The sequence below is a fragment of the Herpailurus yagouaroundi genome, unplaced genomic scaffold (assembly GCF_014898765.1).
Source record: "Herpailurus yagouaroundi ecotype Mexico unplaced genomic scaffold, PumYag 403, whole genome shotgun sequence".
NCBI lineage: Eukaryota > Metazoa > Chordata > Mammalia > Carnivora > Felidae > Herpailurus > Herpailurus yagouaroundi.
In genome coordinates this window covers 938,923-960,819 of record NW_024412620.1, presented here as the reverse complement: position 1 = coordinate 960,819, position 21,897 = coordinate 938,923, and the positions used below count along the sequence as shown (strand labels likewise).

The 21,897-nt window shown below is 34.9% G+C and overlaps 1 protein-coding gene across 2 annotated transcripts in view; it reads right to left on the bottom strand.

The window, feature by feature from the left end:
- The window catches only part of DENND1B (DENN domain containing 1B), a 270,041-nt gene that overhangs the window by 156,203 nt on the left and 91,941 nt on the right, over positions 1 to 21,897 (bottom strand). For both annotated transcript variants that reach the window (XM_040463561.1, XM_040463562.1), the window contains exons 4-5: positions 4,115 to 4,164; positions 2,026 to 2,145 (exon numbers count right to left, since the gene is read on the bottom strand). In XM_040463561.1, coding sequence (XP_040319495.1) covers positions 2,026 to 2,145; positions 4,115 to 4,164 — 170 coding nt within the window. The remainder of the gene's footprint in view (positions 1 to 2,025; positions 2,146 to 4,114; positions 4,165 to 21,897) is intronic.

Sequence of the window (21,897 nt, the reverse complement as noted above, 5' to 3'; positions counted from 1 at the left end):
TACTACAACACTCAGATGTTCTTCTACATATGCAAGTTTGACAACAATAACTCGATTACTGTAACTTTTTTAGAATCTGTTTTCTCCAAATTAATGACCCCTGGTTTGGAGACATGAACACTATACCAGTCATTCACGAATTTAACAAATAGCTATAGTCCTTTTTTGTGTAATTATTCTGAAGTAATATTGGCTTTCCTAAACTTAAGCAGAAATTTCCAAGAATGTTTATTCTATAAGCACATTTGTAGGGACTATTCTGAATATTTAAGAAAGGTTGGCTAATTATGAATAGGTTCAGTGTATTCAAAATATTTTAACAGTTCAACACGAAGACAAAGGTTCATAATCTTTAATTATCAATATCAGGAACTCATTTCAGAGGCAATGAGGTAAGTTGTAAAAATGCAGGTTCAAATATTACAGAAAAATGATGTCTGTAATTTACTCTCAAGTGGGTCAGCAAAAACAACCATAAGAGAAAGAGAGAGAAAAAGAATTTGCTTGTGGGTGTATGTGTACTGAGAGGGACGTAGAAGAAGGAGAGAGAGAAGCATGTTAACAATTGTGAATCTGGTTGATGTATATACAAGAGTTCACTGTAGTATTCTTGAAACTCTTCTGTAAATTTGACATTTTAATGAAAAATCTTAAGATTGACAGAGAAAAATTAGAAGGACATACAGCTTTTGGTCTTTCTCTGAGGACAAACCTGTCTTGGACAGAGTAGATAAGGTTATACCCCCCTTTTGAAACTTCAGCATGAAACACAATGATAAAAGGAGCTTTCCCAACCCATTTTCCACACTGTCACCCCCACTCTCAATGCACAACCAACCAGCTTTAAACTGTAAGAATCACAACCTATAGTTTGAAGCATAATCCTCGTCCAGATAAAACATAATTACTTGTAAAACAGTTAAGCATTTACTTTCAAATAAAGATTGAAGAAAATTCTCCAACTCTAACAAATGTTCTGAGTAAATTTAGAACCTAAAGCACAAAGAATGGTATGAATGTAGCTAAACAGCAAACGAACATCAAATTTACACCAAAGCTTTCTTTGCAATATTTTACTATTAAATGTTATTTCTTTTCCTACAAGCATTTCTATAGAATCTAGCTTGACCAAAATCCATATTATAACCACAGTATAGAATCTTATTTTTGTGGAATACATCTGGATTTCAGATTCATCAAGACATACTAAAGGGAAGCTAATTTTTAGGTCCCTTCCTTGTCAACAGCCAGCATCTCAAAACCCTAGGTCTACAAAAAGGAGACACATTCTTAACTACATATTGAGGCAAGCAGATGATGTAAGCAACTGAAGCAGGACAGGCAGGACTGGTGACAAACTAGCAAACTCATGGCACAACTACAAACCTGCTGCTTAGTTCCAGCTTATTGCTGCTACTGGGAAGTGCAAGACCAGAATTAGCAGTCATTCCCATTTGGCAAAAGAAATCAGAAACATGAATTTTAGGCAAAATTTTACTACAATGTATAAAGTTAGAAACATCTTCAAAATGTTTAAAACATCACAGGACCAATAAAACATCTCTGAACATTTCTGATCCAGAATCACCAGTTTATAACCGTTGCCCTAAAGCAGTAACTTAACTTTCAAAAATACAAGTTCTGGATCAGTGGTAGAAAAGAGCATGCATTACTGTCATTGACTTTTTTTGCATCTTATTTAACAGATGACATATATATTATTTGAACTCACATCTAAATATTTAATTTTCCAAAACACAAACCCACAAAAATGAATCGTAAAAGAGTCAATTCTTCCAAGAAAAATTTTACTGTTACTGGTAAATCTTTAAGCCTAATTGATACTATATATAGAAAATAAAATTATTTTTCAACTTACTTAGATCTAGAGAAAACATGTAAGCAAAAAAATATTATACACATTATTTTTAAGCATCCTAAGCACAACAAAGTACCAAAGAAAGGCACAGTTAATGATTAATACATCCAGTTTTGTTTTGGTTTGGTTTTACTACAAATACTCACCTAAGAATGCACAAGCAAATTTTGCCTCCTGATGTGAGTCTGCAGAATCCAAATCTCTGTTTACTTTCAATGTCTGTCAGTACAAAGGTAAAGTGCTGTCCAACTTGATTCTGGGATACTCTAAAACACAGCAATATTATAAAACTTTAATGCGTCTTTTGCGTGAGAATTTTCTTAAAGAAAAACAAAACAAGAATATATGTACATGAGGCACTGGTTTCACCTTCCCAATCAGTTGGTTCTCAAATCTAGAACTAGGTTCTAAAACTAAAATGAGTGTGAAATGTGTAAACAAAATCATGAGCTGAATATCACAGTAAGTTGCAACATCTTACAGGCTGAGCAATTAAACATATACAGACTAACCCCTTAGTAGGGAATCATAAGGTATTTCACCGTAAGCTGGCACATGCCTGAAAGTACTTACAAAATATTCCATAAATCTGAAAATACTCTTACTGAGACCATGGAAGTGAGAACCAAGACACGATGACTGATTCTGCTCAACTCCTGCCTCTATTTTCATGATTTTATTTTAAAATTGCTTAGACAGCAAATCACGTTGCTTTAGAATCCAATGGCAGCCCCTACCAACTCTGTTTAATTGCTTCTTCTGCTGACATTCTCACCCAGTAAAGTACCATAAAAATTACTATTGGCATTTTTTTTAGCATTCTCTTCTAGAGCTACCCATACACTGAGTAGATTTCCAAGCGCAAAACAAGAGTGCAATTTCTACAGAAAAAGCTTACTATGAAGAATTTAAGTGAACCGTGACCTGAGTATCAGGCTATCACACATACTCTGTGTCACATTGCAGTGTAAGGTGCAATGTAAATTATTACACTGAATCTTTATCAGCATTTGAACTATAGAAATACATTTCCTGTTACTGGCTATAATCTTGCCCTTAGACAACCATAACTGAACATCTGCTTCCTTGTCCCAAGGTAAGATATCCATCGCACCGAAAATTTTGGTTTTGAAACAGCCACAGGAATTGGGTAAAAAGAAGTAAGTTACTTTACTACTATAGCATGCCAATACTACAAATTGCCTTCAATTGTCAGGAAATCCTGTATTTCAAGTGCTGAACATTTACCAAACACACTTTGAAGTGGACGGTTTTGAAAACAATTTCACAAACTTCAAAAACAACCTCTAGTGCCTGCTGTGCCCTCTAGTGCTCAATGTTCACAATATACTTTCGAGAGCTTTTCTTCGTTTATTTTATCTTTGCTATTAGTTTGAAAATTGCAAGTTTAACAAGCACAATTTACTCTCCAGAAAGGAGGTAAAACAAGGGGTATCGATACTTATTAGTATCAATTAGCCCATCACTCACAAGGCATGATCTTAAATATTGTAAATTTCAGATTTTTACTCATCTTTACTTTAGCAAAATATTTTCTGAAAATAAATTTTCTTTTAAAACCCCTCATATCATACTCTTAAAAAACTGATAATAGGGTGTGAAAATCACGTGAGAAACAAGTGACCTGTTTTTACGCTCAAAGGCCCATATATTCTGTGAAATTCCAACTACACACAGGTAATACTCTATTCATTCAGTATTTGTTCAGTAAAATACAAACATAATGAGATTTTCAAAACTGCTGGGAGGGTTTCCCTGCAGCCTTCCATAATATTGCACTATTTCTATACAGCTATTCTTGGGAGACAACTAGTCATGGGTTTTACAATATCACACAGATGGTCTTTTCAATTAGGGTGAAGTGAGATAGAAACCAGGATATATACATCTCATTTTAAAAGACACAATTCTAAGGCTCTGATTAAGGACACAGTGATATTTTTTTCTGCAGGTGCTTACAATATGTACCTGAAGAACAAAAGGAAGAAACGGATCCTTAAGCCTTCTAACTGGCCACAGTGGAGAAAACAAAAGATATAGTGATGTAAAAAGGCTACTTCTCTCCAAATATTATTTAATTTTTTTGTTGTTGTTAGAAGCGGTGAAGAGAAAGACATTTCTTTTTACTAAAAGACACATGTCATCATTTTAAAGTGTTCACTAAGATGAGCTGAAGTTACTTTGAATGATGGCTTATATACCCTTATACTGTACCTTTCAATGTCAAAGGGGAAACAGAACTTGGGCACGCTCTGTAGTACTTCCTGCAAATGCAAATTAAAAAAAAAAGCTTTAGAATATTTTAAAAGATGCAGTTAAAACTTTTCTTGAGACATTTTCTAGGGAGGAAAAAAGTTTGTTTTTTTTTTTCCTTAGGAAAAATAGCACAGGTTCCTAGACTAAAATAATTGATTATTAAAAAGGAATTAAGTTGGTGCTTTGGCAGATTGCACTGACAATGCCACGGAAGCCCCAGGAGGGAAAGGCCTGGCCTGAAGGGTATTAACACCCTTCACATCCCCGCTGGGATTCCCTTCAACAAGGCCATATGGATTTTACAAGAAGCACCGCACCATATGGGTAAGCTACGTCTGCTGCTACTTGTACCACAGACTAGCCACAGGGACTTCTGACAGATCCTGGCTCAAAAATATAAATGTTGTTTCAATTAAAATGCAGGCAGAGAAAAGGGAATGAAGTTGGCAGCAGAAAGAATTACTGAGAGGTAAAACAACGCTACATGTCCCATAGTAAAATGGTTAAAAAAAAAAAGACATTCTATGGCTAAAGAAACACATTTATATGTTTCTCTCAGTAACTTCAACAAGAGTAACATCAAGTTTATCTCAAATAACATTCTTTAAAAAAAATGCGTATCTAAAAATAAGCCTTTAAATTTAAAACAACATACCTTCTATTCTATGCATTTTTGTTTATGAATTGCCTCATATGAAAATCAATGTTTTAACTGAGCACAGAAAATAACCTATTGATTTTGAAACCTGCAGTGATTTTATAGTCATTATAAAATAATTTTAAAAGCTTTTGGAAGTCATACTCGTTAACAATCATAATAAAATACAAATAATGGACGCTTGGCAAAAAACTGAGAAAGATCTATTTTGTTATATATGAAAAACAACTAAAAATTAACTCTGATTCTAAACTTAAACTTTAGAATTGAAGATCACATCATATAAGTTCAAAGCCAGGTAACTTTACAAGACAAAGCAGAGATTTAGGAGAATGTTTCCTATCAGAAAGAAAAAAAGAGCAAATATCTTCAGGCAGTAGTCACCCCCATCAAAACTACCACCTCTTTACCAATAAAATTTGCGTCCAGAGAAAATATTAATATCTGAATATTTAAATCCTCTGCAGAAACATAATACTGAGTGTTTTAAAGTAGAATCTATTAAGTTCTTTTAACCTGTAGACTACAATGAGGTATTAATTAATAACATCACATTGCGAAATTCCAATGGCAATACCTATGAAAGCTTCAAAAGCCTTATGACGCTAAAGCAGAAAGAAAAGCATCATGTAAAAAAGCAACCTTCTACCTTTAGGGAAGGGTACCCTGGTTTGCTTATGAACACATACATACCTTTAAAAATATGAGCACAGACCCCATATTTAGAAAAAGCTGTTTTACTATTGAAAGCATTCTGTTACATGTAATTAAAAGAGCTGCTAAACTTGAAATAATTTAAATTACTAAAACTGAAAACAGTTCACTTGACCATTGCTAATCCTTGTCTTGCTACAAAAAGTGAAGCCATTTATCGTATTCACTACGCCCATGAACACTATTTTGATATCCCCCCTACAAAGTTCACATAATTTCTGTAACAATATAGATATTTCAAACTCACTGTCTACTTCTAAATACACCCAAAGTAGTAATATATTTCCCATCAATTTTTTAAGACTCAAATTAAGAAGAATGTTTCCCGGTTAGTTGCTCAATCTTTCACACCCTCCCCCTCCCTCCTTCTACACGAAACACACAGGCACACACTTCTGCAAAACAGCCTCAGCTCGCTTCCCAACTGGCAGAAGCATCCCTCAGGGGACAAGTCTTTAAACCTCCGCACTCTTTAAAATTCAACCAGCCAGCAGGTCTATAGACTAGTGTATAAACAGTATAGACAAAAAAATCCTCTCTCAGCTTATGTCAGTGACAAAGCAACTCAGCAGTTGACTGTTTCTCCCCTGACAGTATAAGCTGGGTTTACACAGATCAATAGCTGAAAGTCCTACCTAGCTCCCAGGGCTCGGTTTTCTTCCTTAATTACAGGTGCTATTCAAACTGAAGTTAAAAAAGAAAAGACAGAGAGACAGAGAGAGTGAGAGAGAGTTGAAGGGAGGAATAAGATACATGCAAATGGGTTTTTGGGGGGGATCCTTTCAGCAATAATGTTAATTGGAAATTATACTTTTATATTCATTGGAAGTGTTCATAAAGTCTGATATTTCCATCATAAGGTGATTTTGATATCAAACACACACGCACAGTTCTGAATTGGGATCCATAGATTATGTAAAAGATTTAAGATCACACTCTTCAAAAGTTTTGTTTCTCTGTTCTCTACAGGCTTTGTTTTCAGGCAATACCTGATTTCCTTGGCCAAGAAAAATTATTTGAGTTTTCCAGATCATCTTAAATCTCTCAAATATATTTTATTTTTATATAAAAAGAACACATTGACTAAAATGTTAAGTGTTAAAAATAGTAATAACAAAAAGAATGAAGTAGAATATACAATTATGAAGAGCAAAATACAAAGGGCATAACACATATATATGCATATGCCCTAAAAACAACACATCTGCTGTCCTATAAATGACTGGAAATAAGGACTGATGAAAATTTATACATTGGGGTGGGTGTTTTTGGTACTATATCCCACATTTGTATTAATAAGCTGTACAGTCAAATAAAGGAGAAGAGAGTAAACTGCTAGTGTTAGAGGGGTTTATTAACTCTTCATCCCACAACGCTACTGTTCAACATTACAAATTAATCAAATAAAAGGGGGAAAAGCATTTAAGAATCTACTTTTTGAAAAAACTAAAATATGTAGAGTCTACCTCCTGATGAAAGTTCAATAATTACAAATGTCTTGGAATTTCTCAGAGAAGAATCTAAGATGAAATGAGTCATGTCATTGTTGACATCACTAATTGTTTTTCTTCTTTCTCCACTACTTCTTCCCCTGCCTCCAAGGTTCTACACCTCCTCTCTTCCACACCAATAAGGTGTATCTGCCAAGGCAATTTCATTTTCACCCATGGTTCCAGTACAACTACCAAATCTCATCGTCTTGCAGTTTAGATATTTCTGACTCAGGGATTATATATTTACTCTGCAGTACCAATTTCTGACACCTCAAATTCAGAATATGCAAAACTGAAGTAATTCTTTTAGTTGTAGTCCTTACCACCTAGAACAGCAGCAACACCTACCCAGTTACCCAAACCAAAACATGGTGGTTGTCTAGACCCCTTCCCTTTCCTGATTCCCAAATAAAATCAGTCATTCTTCAAGTCCTCTTAATTGAATTTCATAACTATCTTCTTCCAGAGGTCCTCAATGGGAGGGCAGTAAGAATTAGAAGATAAAGTGTTAAGAATCAAATGGGAAGGTCCTTCAAAGTACATTTGATCACCCACACTCTAGGGCCATAAGGGCCTTGACTCTTTAACTTAGTTTGAATACCATCCATAATTAAGAAATAAGACTAACTGTATCAATGTAGGGTGCTTAATATATAAGGAATAGTTATTCTTTCACTGCAAAAATGACAAGGTAGATTTGTTCAGGACAGGTTAATTCAACATCCTCTTTGAGGACCCAGGAATCTGCTGTCCTGCTTTGTTGTCCTGAGTTTGTTGGTTTTGTCCTCAGCTACCTCTACTCATGGTCACGAAATAAGCTGCCAGAGTTCAGCACACCACATGAAGACACAGCAGTGTCCAGGGAAAGAAGCATTTCTTTCTGTTTTCTCTTCTTATCAGAGGAAACCTTTCCCAGAAGCCCCACCGGCTGACTTTCCCATTATATTTAATTAGCCAGAAGGTCAGAGCCGCTCCTAAACTAATCACTGGCAAGGGAAATGGTGGTCTATGCTTAGCTTAGCCTTGGAGTAGTTAGAAAAAATCAAAATTCAGACTTACTCATTTTCTGCTAACCACGAGGCATGCCATTTAATATAAAGAAGCTGGAGTATCATATTTTCTTTCTTAAGACTCCTTACAAAAATTTTAATCAAGTAATTAAATTTATAACAAAGCTCTTAGGAAAAATATAACACAATATTATATAAGAACAGTTTTCAAATATCCATAATTTTATTCATTTCAGTAACACTTTCAAAATCATTCTGTAGCAACAAGGGGGCTATTTGTCAATTCTAATTTTTCACCAAGGCCATAGAATTCTAAAAAGGTGATTACTTAATTTTGAATATTATGTCCCCAAATAAGTGAAAATTAATTAATACTGTGAATTCAATCTGTGCTTTACATGGGGGGAAATCAACTTTTTTTCTCAAAAGAAGCATGCACTAAGCTGTTCAGTCACAAGCAGGCTGCATAGAGCAGAACAGAGATTCCCACACTGTGCGCAGAGATGTCTCAGGGCCCCGCAGCAAACTCATGGGGGCACCACAAGATGCCTTACATTTGCAAGGGAAATACAGCTATACTAACAAGGTGGTCAAGCCAGATTGCGTTTTATTACAAGGTAAAATTATATTAACATGGTTAAGTTATACATATAGCCTCTTTAGACACCATCTTCTCATGTTTTTAAAGAAGTTTGTTTAAATTTAGAGGATGTATTTTAAACTTTAAGCCAAGGAATAATCATCAGAATAAATGAACCCACTGTGGAATTTTTCTCTTGGTATTTACTTTTATGTAGTATTTCAATTAGAAATAAATTTCTCTTTCATCATTCCTCCTTAAATTAGGGAAAGCACAGTATGTCTGTGAATTCTGACACTAAAATTATGTAGGCTGGGAACTCAGGTCAAGTTATTTTTCACTTTCAAAAATTAAAAATGAATTTTTATTGTTGGAAGATTTAAGTAACTGCCCAGGAGGAAATACATTTTGCTATAAACATAACTGTGCCGTGGAAACACAATCAGTGTTTGAAGGATGAAGAGACCTCTGTAGTCTGCAATCATGTTAGTTTTAACCCAATGCCAATGAAAAAGCCGAGATTCGAAGCAGGACAGAGAGATGTTATAAAAATATATATATTTACAATGAGAAAGGTAGTTTTCCTGGCAAATAAAAAGTATAATATATTTCCCTCATTAATTTAAGAGAAGCATTTAAAAGCTGTGAAAGAAAACTGTACATTTAGATATATGAAAATGGGTTTCCAAAGTTTCTTTGTCAAAAATACTACTAAAAATCGCCTTCAAATTTTTATCCCTAGGTTAACTCTACCTTTTAATCAAGGACTTGAATAACAATTCTACACTGCTAAGAATAAAACATTTAGGAAGACTCCCTTTCTTTTCTAATAACCACATAACGTCTCACCCCTTTCCAACAAATAACCTCTTTGTTCATTCACCCCTATTTTAACTAGTAACATTTTCTAGACCAAAGGAAATACATAAAATAGAACATTGCCTATAATATTTATCTGCATTTACAGATACTAAAGCCTTTAAAAGTGAATATCAAGCACTCATTTAAATCAAGATGAGTAGAATTAAGAGGAGCAGGAAAGGACTTCAATCTTTAGGAAGAAACAAGTTTTATGTCAGTCAACCTATAAGCTACCATGACCTCAATCCACAGCTAGATGTTGTGTAGGGTAAAGGAAATAGGATTCCTGAATTTCAGAACTAGGGAGACTTACGATGAGATCATTACAAAACAGGCACACATAGGCACGCAGGCACGCACGTTAGATGGAAAATCACAGTCAAGGGCGCCATCCTGTAGAGTCAAGCAGTTAATATTCAAAGTCTGGCTCCACAAGATATTGGCTATGTGCTCCATTTACCTCATCTGGAAAATGGGCAGAAGTTATCTATCTTGTAGGGCTGAGGATTTATTTGGGGATTTATAGGAGGATTCTGTGAGGATTAAACAGAAATCCACATAAATGATTAGACAATGACAGACATATAAAAACCTCCTAACAACTCTTAGCTCTTTTATTAATTAGTTACTTGTTTTAAGAACTCTTACACATCATATGAATTCCAACAAATATTTACTGAGTAACTGCAACATTAAGGTCCTGTGTTCAATGACCTGTGCCAAAACATTAGCATACTTAGACCTAAAACGATGACAAATATTATACTGAATAATTGATCTGCCTCCTTTGAAAAATTTTAATGTATTTAATATAGGTTCATGTGGATAGGTATATATATGTAGATATAGACTTGAATATATTCTACTATTTCTATACAACCAGCCACAATAAAAGCAGACTCTGTTAACCCTGCAAAGTCATACCATGTGCACATCTGATGAGTTTAACATGTTATAAGAGCCTACTTTGGGCTGCCACATTGGTACTTATTTTGAATTAAAACTATCTTCAGAGAATCATGCCAACAGACATTTTTCATTTAAGGAGGATTTACTAATAAAATTCCTGTTTCATGTACTTATTTATCAATCCACATAATAAAGATTAATTAACAATTCTAGGTAAGGAACTGACCAACTTGAGGAATAAAACTATCTCTGGCTTTCTTCTACAACCTCAGATTAGGCCTTTCCCTGGCAAAGACACCGTGTTGTGTTTTTGTTTGTTTCTGGCAAAGATTTTGTTAAGGGTACCCTTAACAAATACATCCTCTCTTTCCGTCACCGCCCTTTAATAGTGCTATCTCTCTTTGTTCTTTGTTAATCTTGATTGTATATTTTTCTTCAGTCCGGCAAGACTCTTGATTCATATTATTTCTGTGGTTCTTCATACCTAGGCCGTGTGCAGATAATCCTCCTGTCATGATGTTCATGACATCTTCTCTATTCACTGTGAGGGTCCCACATTAGAGAACTCATTTTTATATTACAGAGGACAACCAGAAAAAGGATATATTCCAGAGCAGTAAATTTTAATTACCTTTTTTTTCCTGGTCCTGCCTTAAACCTAGTTCAGAATTATGCCTGAACTGCTAATTTTCCCTAGACAGCGAATCTTGTGACACACCAGATGGGAATCTTGTCATTTGTCTGATTCTTTAAGAAAGAACAGAATCTTTAGTTTAAAGCATATATCAGGGACTGTACACTTTGAGATGTTTGAAAAGTATACCTCTAGATGGGTATTATATCCTGGGAGCAATGGTATATTTATTATTTGTTTTTCCCTTGAAAGTCCGTAGAGTCTGTAAAATCACCTAGCAGAAATGTGAATCATGGTATATTTTAAAAGTTTGGAAAAATCATAATTAATTGTCTATTTAGCTATTTGGAGGCTTTGTTTGGAAGAATTAAATTAGAGTTACACAATTATAAAATATAAACTGTTCTATGAAGACCATTTACTTAAAAGGGTATAGTCTAAGCAGTACTCACATACTGGCAAACTCCATGTGAATTTATTTATATGAATTACCAATATGTTTATATATGTTCATTTACCAAGTATTTAATGTGTGAATGGGAATCACAGACAATCACATTATAATGTACTAAGAGCATTGGCAGGAAAAGTGAAAAATACCAGGAAGTCTAGAAGAGAGACATATAAACCAAACTGAGAGTGGTGCTTCTGGAGAAGTGTGGTTAAAGTCCCAAGGGAAAAAATCCTATCTAAGTAGAGAAACGAAGGGAGAAGGAGAAACTGGCCAGGCTATAGAATGAGAAGAGGGAGGCAGAAAAGAGGTAAAAATGGTCTTCCCTCATAGGAAAGAATATGTACAAAACAAAAGTCTAAAAATTAGAAACAGCAAGGACAAAGTTTAGACAAATAGTAAGAGAATGTAGCTTGAGAAATAAGCAGGGGACTGAATTTATAATGCTTTTAGGCAAACTAAGAAGTATGGACTTAAGGCAAAGAGTAGGGAAACCATTCCTCCTGGTTTGCCCAGAACAACTTCACATATATCTTCTCAGAAAATTATCAATAGCATCCCCTTTTACTCTCAAAGGTATCCAAGTTATAATTTATTTTAATAGAAATCAGAAAAGTGGTAGCCTGGCGCTATGGGGGGGGGGGGTAGGAGATACAATGAGTAACCAGAAGGTGGCAAGGAACTTCCTAGAATGCTAAGAAGTCTCTATCTTTAAAGGAATGTGGGTTACACAGGTGTATGCATCTGCCAAAACTCATTTCATTGTACACTTAAGATCTGCATCATGCCATATAAAAATCATTGGTCAAAAACACCTAATAAATAAGTATCTCAGTTTGGACAGTAAATCATGGTTCACTCTCCCTAAGAAAAATAGGGAAGCTTTGAAGGGTTTAAAATAAGGGAGATACATAACTGGGCTTGAATTTTAGAGAGATCACTGGCTACACTGTGTAGAATAAATTTAAAAAGGATAAAACTGAAGACTAGGAAATCAGAAGACTTCTGCAATAATAAAGGTGAGTGGTGGCAGCCTGAAATAAGACAGTTATAGCAGCAATGCAGACAAGGGCACAAAATTAAGATACATACGGGAGTAAAGATGGAGACATCAAGAGGGGACTGGATAAACTGTCTGGTGCTTTAGAGATAGCATCTAGCCTACATAAAGACCAAGAAAGGAAATGGCGCTGGTTAAAACATATGGATAAGAGATAGGAGTGACTGTTCTCTTTTCCAACATTATGAAGGATCAACATGATTCTTCATATTTTTATGCTCCTCTCAACAAATACTCTAATATAATATCCCCAGGCCATCAACTAGGTAAATTTTCTCATACAATGATGAAAACACATCATGTCTTTATTTTCCTGAAGATTTATTTCAAGATATAGGTCATAGAGTATTTAACCACTTCTAATATTATAATCACCATATGTCACTCCTCAGTAACCAGAGATAAATGAAGACAGTAGCAAACCAGAAAGTTCTAGTAGTTACAATTACCATGATCAATGGAAATAAAAGAATCTCTAAAATCTTTGGGGGCTTATTCAACCTTGGAGCTCCTCTCATGCCTAATCAGAGCCTGGCACACCACTCATGATCTGGAAAAAAAAACTTGTCGAACTCCTGTTAAGTAACACTGTTTTAGCGTCATCAGAATAAATTTGCCTTGGCAGACAGTTCAAGGAAATGTGAGTTAAGAGTCTGTGTGTTTTCTTATTTGATTCTTTTTCTAAATTAAAATATAATAAAATAATTGCTTACTCTGTGCCAGGTTCTGACCTAAGCACTTTACATATATTACCTCATTTCATCCCTACAACTTCTGTTTTGTTTCCTTTTATATGTGGGGGAAAAACAAACAAACAAAAAAAGAAGTCCAAGAGACGGAGTAACTTGTCCAAACTCACATGGCTAGCAAATGCTAGAGTCAGGACTTGATCTCACAGGCTAAAGCTTCTAACCAGTATTCTCCATCATATGTATTTTTTTTCCACTTTGTTTTCATGGAGGTTCCAACATATAATCTGCAGATGCCTAAATTTGATGCCCACTTGGTCTCTGTATGGTGGATATTTCCCATAAAGAATTAAGATTATACAATTAATATTTCAGAAACAAAGTTCAACCTGGTGTATGAAAAAATAAAGGGGGCCAGGACATGAAGGAATCATGGGGAGAAATGAAAATGAGATAATATGTAATTACAAATGTGAGTCTTTCCTGCCCTACGTTGTTCTAGGCCCTTGAAATTAAGTTCTGAGGCAAAAAAGAGAAAAAAAGAGAAGAAAAGAGAGAAAAGAAAATGCTGTTTCTACCTACGCTTGTTTATTACTACTGAGAATACCAGATTTACAGTAAAAGCATACATCTCACTCTTTTCAAATAAAAGACTTATAAATAAGGGCTTAAGTTGATTTTTTTTCCTTCCAGAGGAGTAAAATACAAAGTAATTAAATTTGAATCCTATTATTTAAAATCTAAGACATAATCACTGTCAAATATCAGAACAAGGGTCATACCGGAATAAATAATACTAGAGTAACAAGAGCAGCATGAAGTTAAACAAAGTTAATTGTAACAGAGGAGTCAGTGTTGAGACAGTATTTATCTTGGGCTCAAGTATGAAAATGGGTAGATAGGTCACAGCTGTCTGGGGGCGCCTGGGTGGCTCAGTTGGTTGGGCGGCTGACTTCGGCTCAGGTCATGATCTCGCGGTCCGTGAGTTCGAGCCCCGCGTCAGGCTCTGGGCTGATAGCTCAGAGCCTGGAGCCTGTTTCAGATTCTGTGTCTCCCTCTCTCTGACCCTCCCCCATTCATGCTCTGTCTCTCTCTGTCTCAAAAATAAATAAACATTAAAAAAAAATTAAAAAAAAAAAGCTGTCTGTATATGGTCAGATGGACAAGGAAACCTGTAGCTCAGAGAGTAAACACCCTGGATTCAGTTGTATCTTTAAGAATTCTGTTCAATAAAGTTTGCTAGACATTTTTATCCCTTTCAATCTAAAGCAAGAACTAAGTACTTAAGGGGCGCCTGGGTGGCGCAGTCGGTTAAGCGTCCGACTTCAGCCAGGTCACGATCTCGCGGTCCGTGAGTTCGAGCCCCGCGTCGGGCTCTGGGCTGATGGCTCAGAGCCTGGAGCCTGTTTCCGATTCTGTGTGTCCCTCTCTCTCTGCCCCTCCCCCGTTCATGCTCTGTCTCTCTCTATCCCAAAAATAAATAAACGTTGAAAAAAAAAAAAAAGAACTAAGTACTTAATAATTAAAATAAAACTTTATTCAGATATAGTCAATAGGCAGGACTATAAATCAAGACCCCTGGAGCTCTGACCATGTGTTTTAGGTTATCTTAAATTATCCAAGATTTTTCTTTTATAAAAAATGTACATGCCCATAATCTTTAATATGTCAAACTACAATTAAACTTGAAGTCATGGTGGAGTTTTTTTTTTAATGAATATTTCTCGAAATTCTAAACAAAAATATTATGAGCTATTATTATTCTGCAAACTTATTCCACCCCACCCATTACAGAACATCCACCTCTTGGAATAAAAATGTAGTTCACACTCCCTGCTGACGTAATCTTTGGCCTCTTGCTGAGATTACAAGTAAAGGTGCCAATTTTGGTTTTAGTTCTTGTAATGCAGAAAATTCTTTCTATGAGAAATTGAACTGTGAACACTGGTTCTTTTCACACACAGAAAGCCACCAAACAGGCCTCACCAAATAGCAATGAGTTTTGATCACTCCTAGTCTAGTCCACTTTGGCATAAATGACCTTAAAGAGAAAACACAATTTCCTGAATCTCTTGTAAAGGATTTGCCTCAATAAACCAGACACTACATATAGTCATTTGATAAACTTTCTCAGTTAAGAATAATTCTCTTGAATAAATTATCTCATACCTTCTATATATTCCTTACAACGTGTTATTGTATTGGAATACATGGAAACCAAGAGTAATTATAAAAACAGGAGTGGCTTATTTGTAAGCCAGACTAAAATAAATTCTGTGAAGTTAGATTCAACCTTTGGTCAGCTCAAAAGTACACCTAGAATAATTCTATCTTTCACTGAAAATTTTCTTAAAAGTGTGATGTCTTTTCAGCAAGTCTCCATCACTTTTTTAATCATTTTAAAAATTATTTTACACTTGGGGCGCCTGGGTGGCGCAGTCGGTTAAGCGTCCGACTTCAGCCAGGTCACGATCTTGCGCTCCGTGAGTTCGAGCCCCGCGTCAGGCTCTGGGCTGATGGCTCGGAGCCTGGAGCCTGTTTCCGATTCGGTGTCTCCCTCTCTCTCTGCCCCTCCCTGTTCATGCTCTGTCTCTCTCTGTCCCAAAATAAATAAAAAACGTTGAAAAAAAATTAAAAAAAATTATTTTACACTTATTCATTTTTTTTTTCAACGTTTATTTATTTTTGGGACAGGGAGAGACAGAGCATGAACGGGGGAGGGTCAGAGAGAGAGAGGGAGACAGAGAATCGGAAACAGGCTCCAGGCTCCGAGCCATCAGCCCAGAGCCTGACGCGGGGCTCGAACTCACGGAGCGCGAGATCGTGACCTGGCTGAAGTCGGACGCTTAACTGACTGCGCCACCCAGGCGCCCCGACACTTATTCATTTTTTAAGAGACAGAGAGAGAGCATGAGCAGGGGAGGGGCAGAAAGGGAGGGAGACACAGAATCCAAAGCAGGCTCCAGGCTCTGAGCTGCCAGCAGAGAGCCCCACGCGGGGCTCAAACCCACGAACTGTGAGATCATGACCTGAGCTGACCTCAGACGCTTAACCGACTGAGCCACCCAGGCTCCCCTCCATCACTTCATATCGTTGATTCTTCTCAGCTGCTGCCACCAGCGATCTCTAATTTCTTCATCTAATAACGTTTTTCCCAGTATTTATCAAATTTGACTTTTCTGCCATGTGTCACATTTCATTTATTCATGTAACATACATTTACTCAGTATCTACCAAGCAAAAAAACACTTGGGATTATAAAATGAAAGTGATCTTCCCCTTGACCTAAGGAAGCCCAGGTTTCTCCATAACCACTCTTGTTTACAAGTCTCTTACTGAGATGTCTTTTTCCACTTTATCTAGATCTCCTCCCATGAGTACCATTTCTTTTAGAGCTGCTTCATGACTCCTTCTCCATAAGCCTTCTCCATCGGTGTTCTCCAGAGCTTCTGTCTTTAGGCTTCACGTCTCGATAGGGAATCTAACCTTACTGCTAAACACAGTGGATGAAAGTCTGGGCTCTCTAGCCAGAATGAGAGGTTCAAAACCCAGGTCATCTACTTAACAGCTGTGTAGAACCATGTCATCATCCTTTCCTAAACTCCAGTCAGAGGTTTCCTGCTACTTAGAAGACATCCCTACCAGAATACGGGACATATCCAAAATTGAAAACCCCATCCTTCCTTCAAAATATGCTCCTCCTCCTCCTAATGCCTCATTTCTATGCTTTCAGGCTTTTTCTCAATCTAACTTTTTCCAAACTTTAGAATCAGGCAACAAGTTTTCATTCACTATACACAAGCACATCAGAAACTAGTTAAAACCACACGGACCTCGTGTCTGCATTCACCAAAATGACCACTAGACTGCATTGTTGTCTTTTCTGGTCAAATAGGCTAAGGGCAACAATATGTGTTATCACTTAGTACTAGCTTACTATAAGATAAGTTGCAATGTTATCACTTATCTAGACAAAATATACATGAATTAACATGTAACTATACATTTGAATAATAATTTATAATAGTAAGAAAAAATAGTTAATATTTTAAATAGAATATTTAAATAGGATATCACAATTGGTTAAAATATTCAATTTTTAACAACCATCAAGTTAATTTTTGAAATTAGATCTATTTAAAAAACCAAACATTAACCAAGTGTTGTGTACTACTTGAAACATTTCTATGAAATATTATACCTAACATTATGTCTTTAAGATTTAAAAAGCCTAACATATGCAAAGTCTGTTAAAATGCACATAATTTATCTTACTCAAAATGAAAATATACCTAATAAATAATACTATTCATCTGGCCTCTTTTAGCTCTCCCTTAACATACAAATGCATTCCTTTTCTCCCAAACATAGCAGCTGGGAATGAAAGGAAAGATTTCAAATGATCATTTTCACATCATATTCCATCATCTTTTCATCAGTTTTTCCTAGCTTTTCTTTGAGCCCATTCTTTTACAAGAGGTCTCTTTTTAGATCAATCCATATTTCCATAATCCACACTGCTGTTTCCTCCTCTTCTCCCCAGGGTGGACTAACCCCCACATCCACAACTATGGCTTACAACTGTCATTAAGCCTTACAACAATAACAAGATAACAAAAGAACGGGTGGGGATGAGGCTAGCCAGTACCATATGTTGATCAAGTTCAACACTTTCAGCTAGTAGAGAATATGTCTTAAACTTCAAAATTTTAGTAGTAAAATGCTTTTTATATCTACTTAGAATCGTATTTTGGGCTTAAATTTTAAACATTAGTAAACAACCTGGGAATACTACTTTCAAAGAGCTTATCATCTGTTAATAATGTACTGAAATGGGGAGGGAAAATGGAAATAACCGAACAAAAAGGTAAGGTGGCAACTTACGGTTTGTTACGGATTCTTGTAACCTACAAGCCTCACTCAACTGACGCCAATTCATAAAAAAGAAATTTCCCCAAAGCTATTTTTTAAAGCAGTATACAGTTATAAAAAGCAAGATTATTTCAAAGTAACATATTCCATGTGAATTAATATTGACTTTATGTCAATTTTGAAAAATTTTAATTTTTCCCTCAAGTAACATCTGAAACTATGTTACTTTTGTTCCCATATTTTGTTTCACAGTTAACTAATCTTAACTTCTTTTTCAACTAAAAATTAAGAAAATTTGAAATGTAACATTTTGAACTGGCAGACTTTCATGTTTCTTATATCTTATATTTAAATATTATATTTCTATATGATTTATTTTAGAATATTTATTTCCATAATAAATAAAATTATTTTATATTTAAATATTATATAATATTTATATACTGTTTTCCTCTCCTGACTTTGGAAGAATTACTTCTGATTCCTCAGCCTATGTTATGTCACTTTGAAAAAATTATTTCTCAACTGTTCTCTCAAAGATTCAAGACCCCTTATAGAACTAATTCCAGATTTACTTTTGCCACAATAAAAAGTAATTTTCTGTGAAACCACATTTACCTTTTTCAATCTGCATCATCTATTATTTTTTCATTTCTGTAGGCTGCCCAGTAATGCCTGATGTGCCAAAATGGGTCTGAATCATTTGCATAATTAGAATATAATAATTAACACTGCCATAAAAATAAATATAAAAACCTCACCTCTAAAGAGCTCATTAAAATAAAACTTATGCACCTTTAAGCAGAAAAATAAAGTCATTTTTTCAGGAGCTCAAATGTTATTACCTAAAATGTATGCAGAAATACTCTTTTCAATAGGAGTTTGCTAGCTTTGCAAGCTTGCTAGCTTGCCGTTTGCTAATAAATACTTCAGCTATTAAGCAAATTTCTAAAATATCGCTTGCATTTTTCCAAATTAGTTTCTCTGTTTGCAATAAAATTTTAAAACTTTAACAGTGGAAAATAGAAGATAATATGCAGGTAAAGTAAGAATGTGATCTCATGTGGCCTCAAGCATTCTAATACTGCATCTACAAAAGAAACAATCATGTGTATATAAAGAAAGATGGATAGAGAGAAAGACATAATTATGGTGATTTTCTTAAATTTAATTTTAGGTACTTCCTCCATGCTTGCCAGTTATTTATAATGTTTTATTCTGCTTCTTCTTTAGACAAAAGAATGTACAAAAAAGCTAATGCTGTATCTAAAACACAAATTAAATAGAAGTAATTGATATTTCAGGGTTAGTTAGATCACTGATAAAATACTGAACTGTGAAACAAAGTATGCAAGCATCATATAATTCTCTTATATCAATCATATCTCTTACCAAAATTTTACTTAATTAAAAATTAAGGAATCAATTTACCTTAGAAATATGTGTCCATATATAATACATACACTTATAAGGGCAGTTAAAAAGTAGCCATCACACACCAAAAATTGGTATAAGACATTTCATCCTTCCCATTTAGAAAAACAATAGTTGGTATAGAATGCAATTATTTCTTGTGTGTCTGATGTGATCAACTGAATAGTTAAAAATGACATAATCAAGTCCAAACAAGCAAAAAAAAATTTCTAATTTTTAAATATCTGCATTTAAACATTTATTGTGAATATATTCAGATCTAATATATTATTTTCAAATAATTTACATCTTCTTTATAACTGATGCAAGAAACAAAATTATAGAATGTCCAGCTACCAATCTACTTCAATTTCAAATCATAAAAGACTTTATTTGTTCTGACAAAATCCTTTTAAAATCATTAAAAGAAGAAATACAGTTGACCCTTGAACAATGCAGGGGTTAGGGGCACTGAACTCCCATGTAGTAGAAAATCCACATATAACTTTTTACTCCCCCAAAACTTAACTACTAATAACCTATTATTGACTGGAAGACTTACTGACAACATAAACAGTCAGTTAACACATATTTTGCATGTCATATGCATTATATACTTTATATTACTTGTAATATATACATGTATATACTATACTTATAGTGTATGATGTACATTACTATATATTACTTATGATGTACATACTGTATATTACAATAACATAAGCTAGAGAAAAGAAAATGTTATAAAAAACAGAAGAAAGAGAAAATACATTTACAGTGCTGAACCTTACTGAAAATAATCTCCATATAAATGGACCTGTGCAGTTCAAACCCATGTTGTTCAAGGGTCAGCTGTGTTTCTTCTTTGATAGATGTGTAAAAAAATTTTTTAATAAAGAACAGGCATTCTTCCTAAACCATGCAGACTAAAAATGAGACATCACTGAACATGAAAAGAAAATTGTATATGGTGCTGAGTATATTTGTTTTGGGACCTGCTAACTGGCTGGCTACCTGCAGTTGTAAAAGACCTATGAAAATACAGCTGAAGGGTTATAATTTAATATGTTTTTCTGTTATTGTATAATATATAGTTTCTCACTACTCTTCACTCTTAGAACTGTCATTCAAACTGTTTCCAGACAATTCCTCCCAAGATTTGCTTTATGGAATTTTTATTACTGTTGTAATTTAGAATTATCATGTAACATGTGCACTTTTCTCAAAGCATTTCTAAATGCATTTTTATCACCTAGCATGGAAGCACATACTATGTTGTCAACATATGCTGAATTTCAAATTTTTTTTTGAATTTTAATTTTTTTTAACCTTCTCTAGAAAGGTTAAAAAAGAGAGAGAAGGAGCACACAAGTCAGGTATTCATCATGAACAAATCGTCATGGAGCTGCTAAATTTTCATGACTAACCCCTCTGCTAAGCCACATCTTTCCATTCATAGTTTGATGAATCTCTGTTATATAACATCAGTGTGAAATCTGTCTAAATTTAATATTCCATACTATTCTTAAATCCATTTCTCTTAGATTATCTTGTTCCTATTTTTCTAAGGTTAAGATAACCTATCATGAGATTATTCAACTTCCCTTGGTCTATCACTCATTTATCTAGTCATTCAAAAGCCATTCATTCATATTATGAACTAGCCACTGTGCTAGATGTTAGAATTGAAAAATGAGAAGATTCTGGCCCTTGAAACTTAAAATACACACACACACACACACACACACACACACACACACACACGAGATAGACACATTCAAAAAGGAAATATAACTGTAGAATATAGAGGTATACCCAAGAAGCTATGGATGTGCGGACAGGCTGCTTTGGAGGTCAGGAGAGCCTTCAAAGAAGAATTAATTTTCAAGCTAAGATTTAAGAGTAAGTAAAATTGGACACAATGAAAGAAAAAAAAGAATGGAAATGGGCAGTAAAAACAGAACTGCCACACGCAAAAATAAGAAATGGGACCTGGGAAAGCCAGGGACATGGTATGAAGAAAATTTGATCACGTCCTCTCATTTGCTGAATGCCCACCCAAGGGCTTCATACAGACCTTAAACCCTGCACTGAATCCTGTGAAGTAACGATCATGTCATCCATTGCAGAGGATACTTGTTTCATGGAACAAGGCATAGAACTGACAAAATTCAAACTCCAATCTATACCATAAAAATGTATATACAAGTCTTCTAATTTAACGCAAGAAATAAAATTCTAAAGTCTCATGCTATCACTCTACTCCAATATCAAATCATGACATTCATTATTGTGTCTTCCAATATACTAGGGTGCCATACTCAGTTACCCTAACTATACATATATACATACACACACACACACACACACACACACACACACACACACACACACACA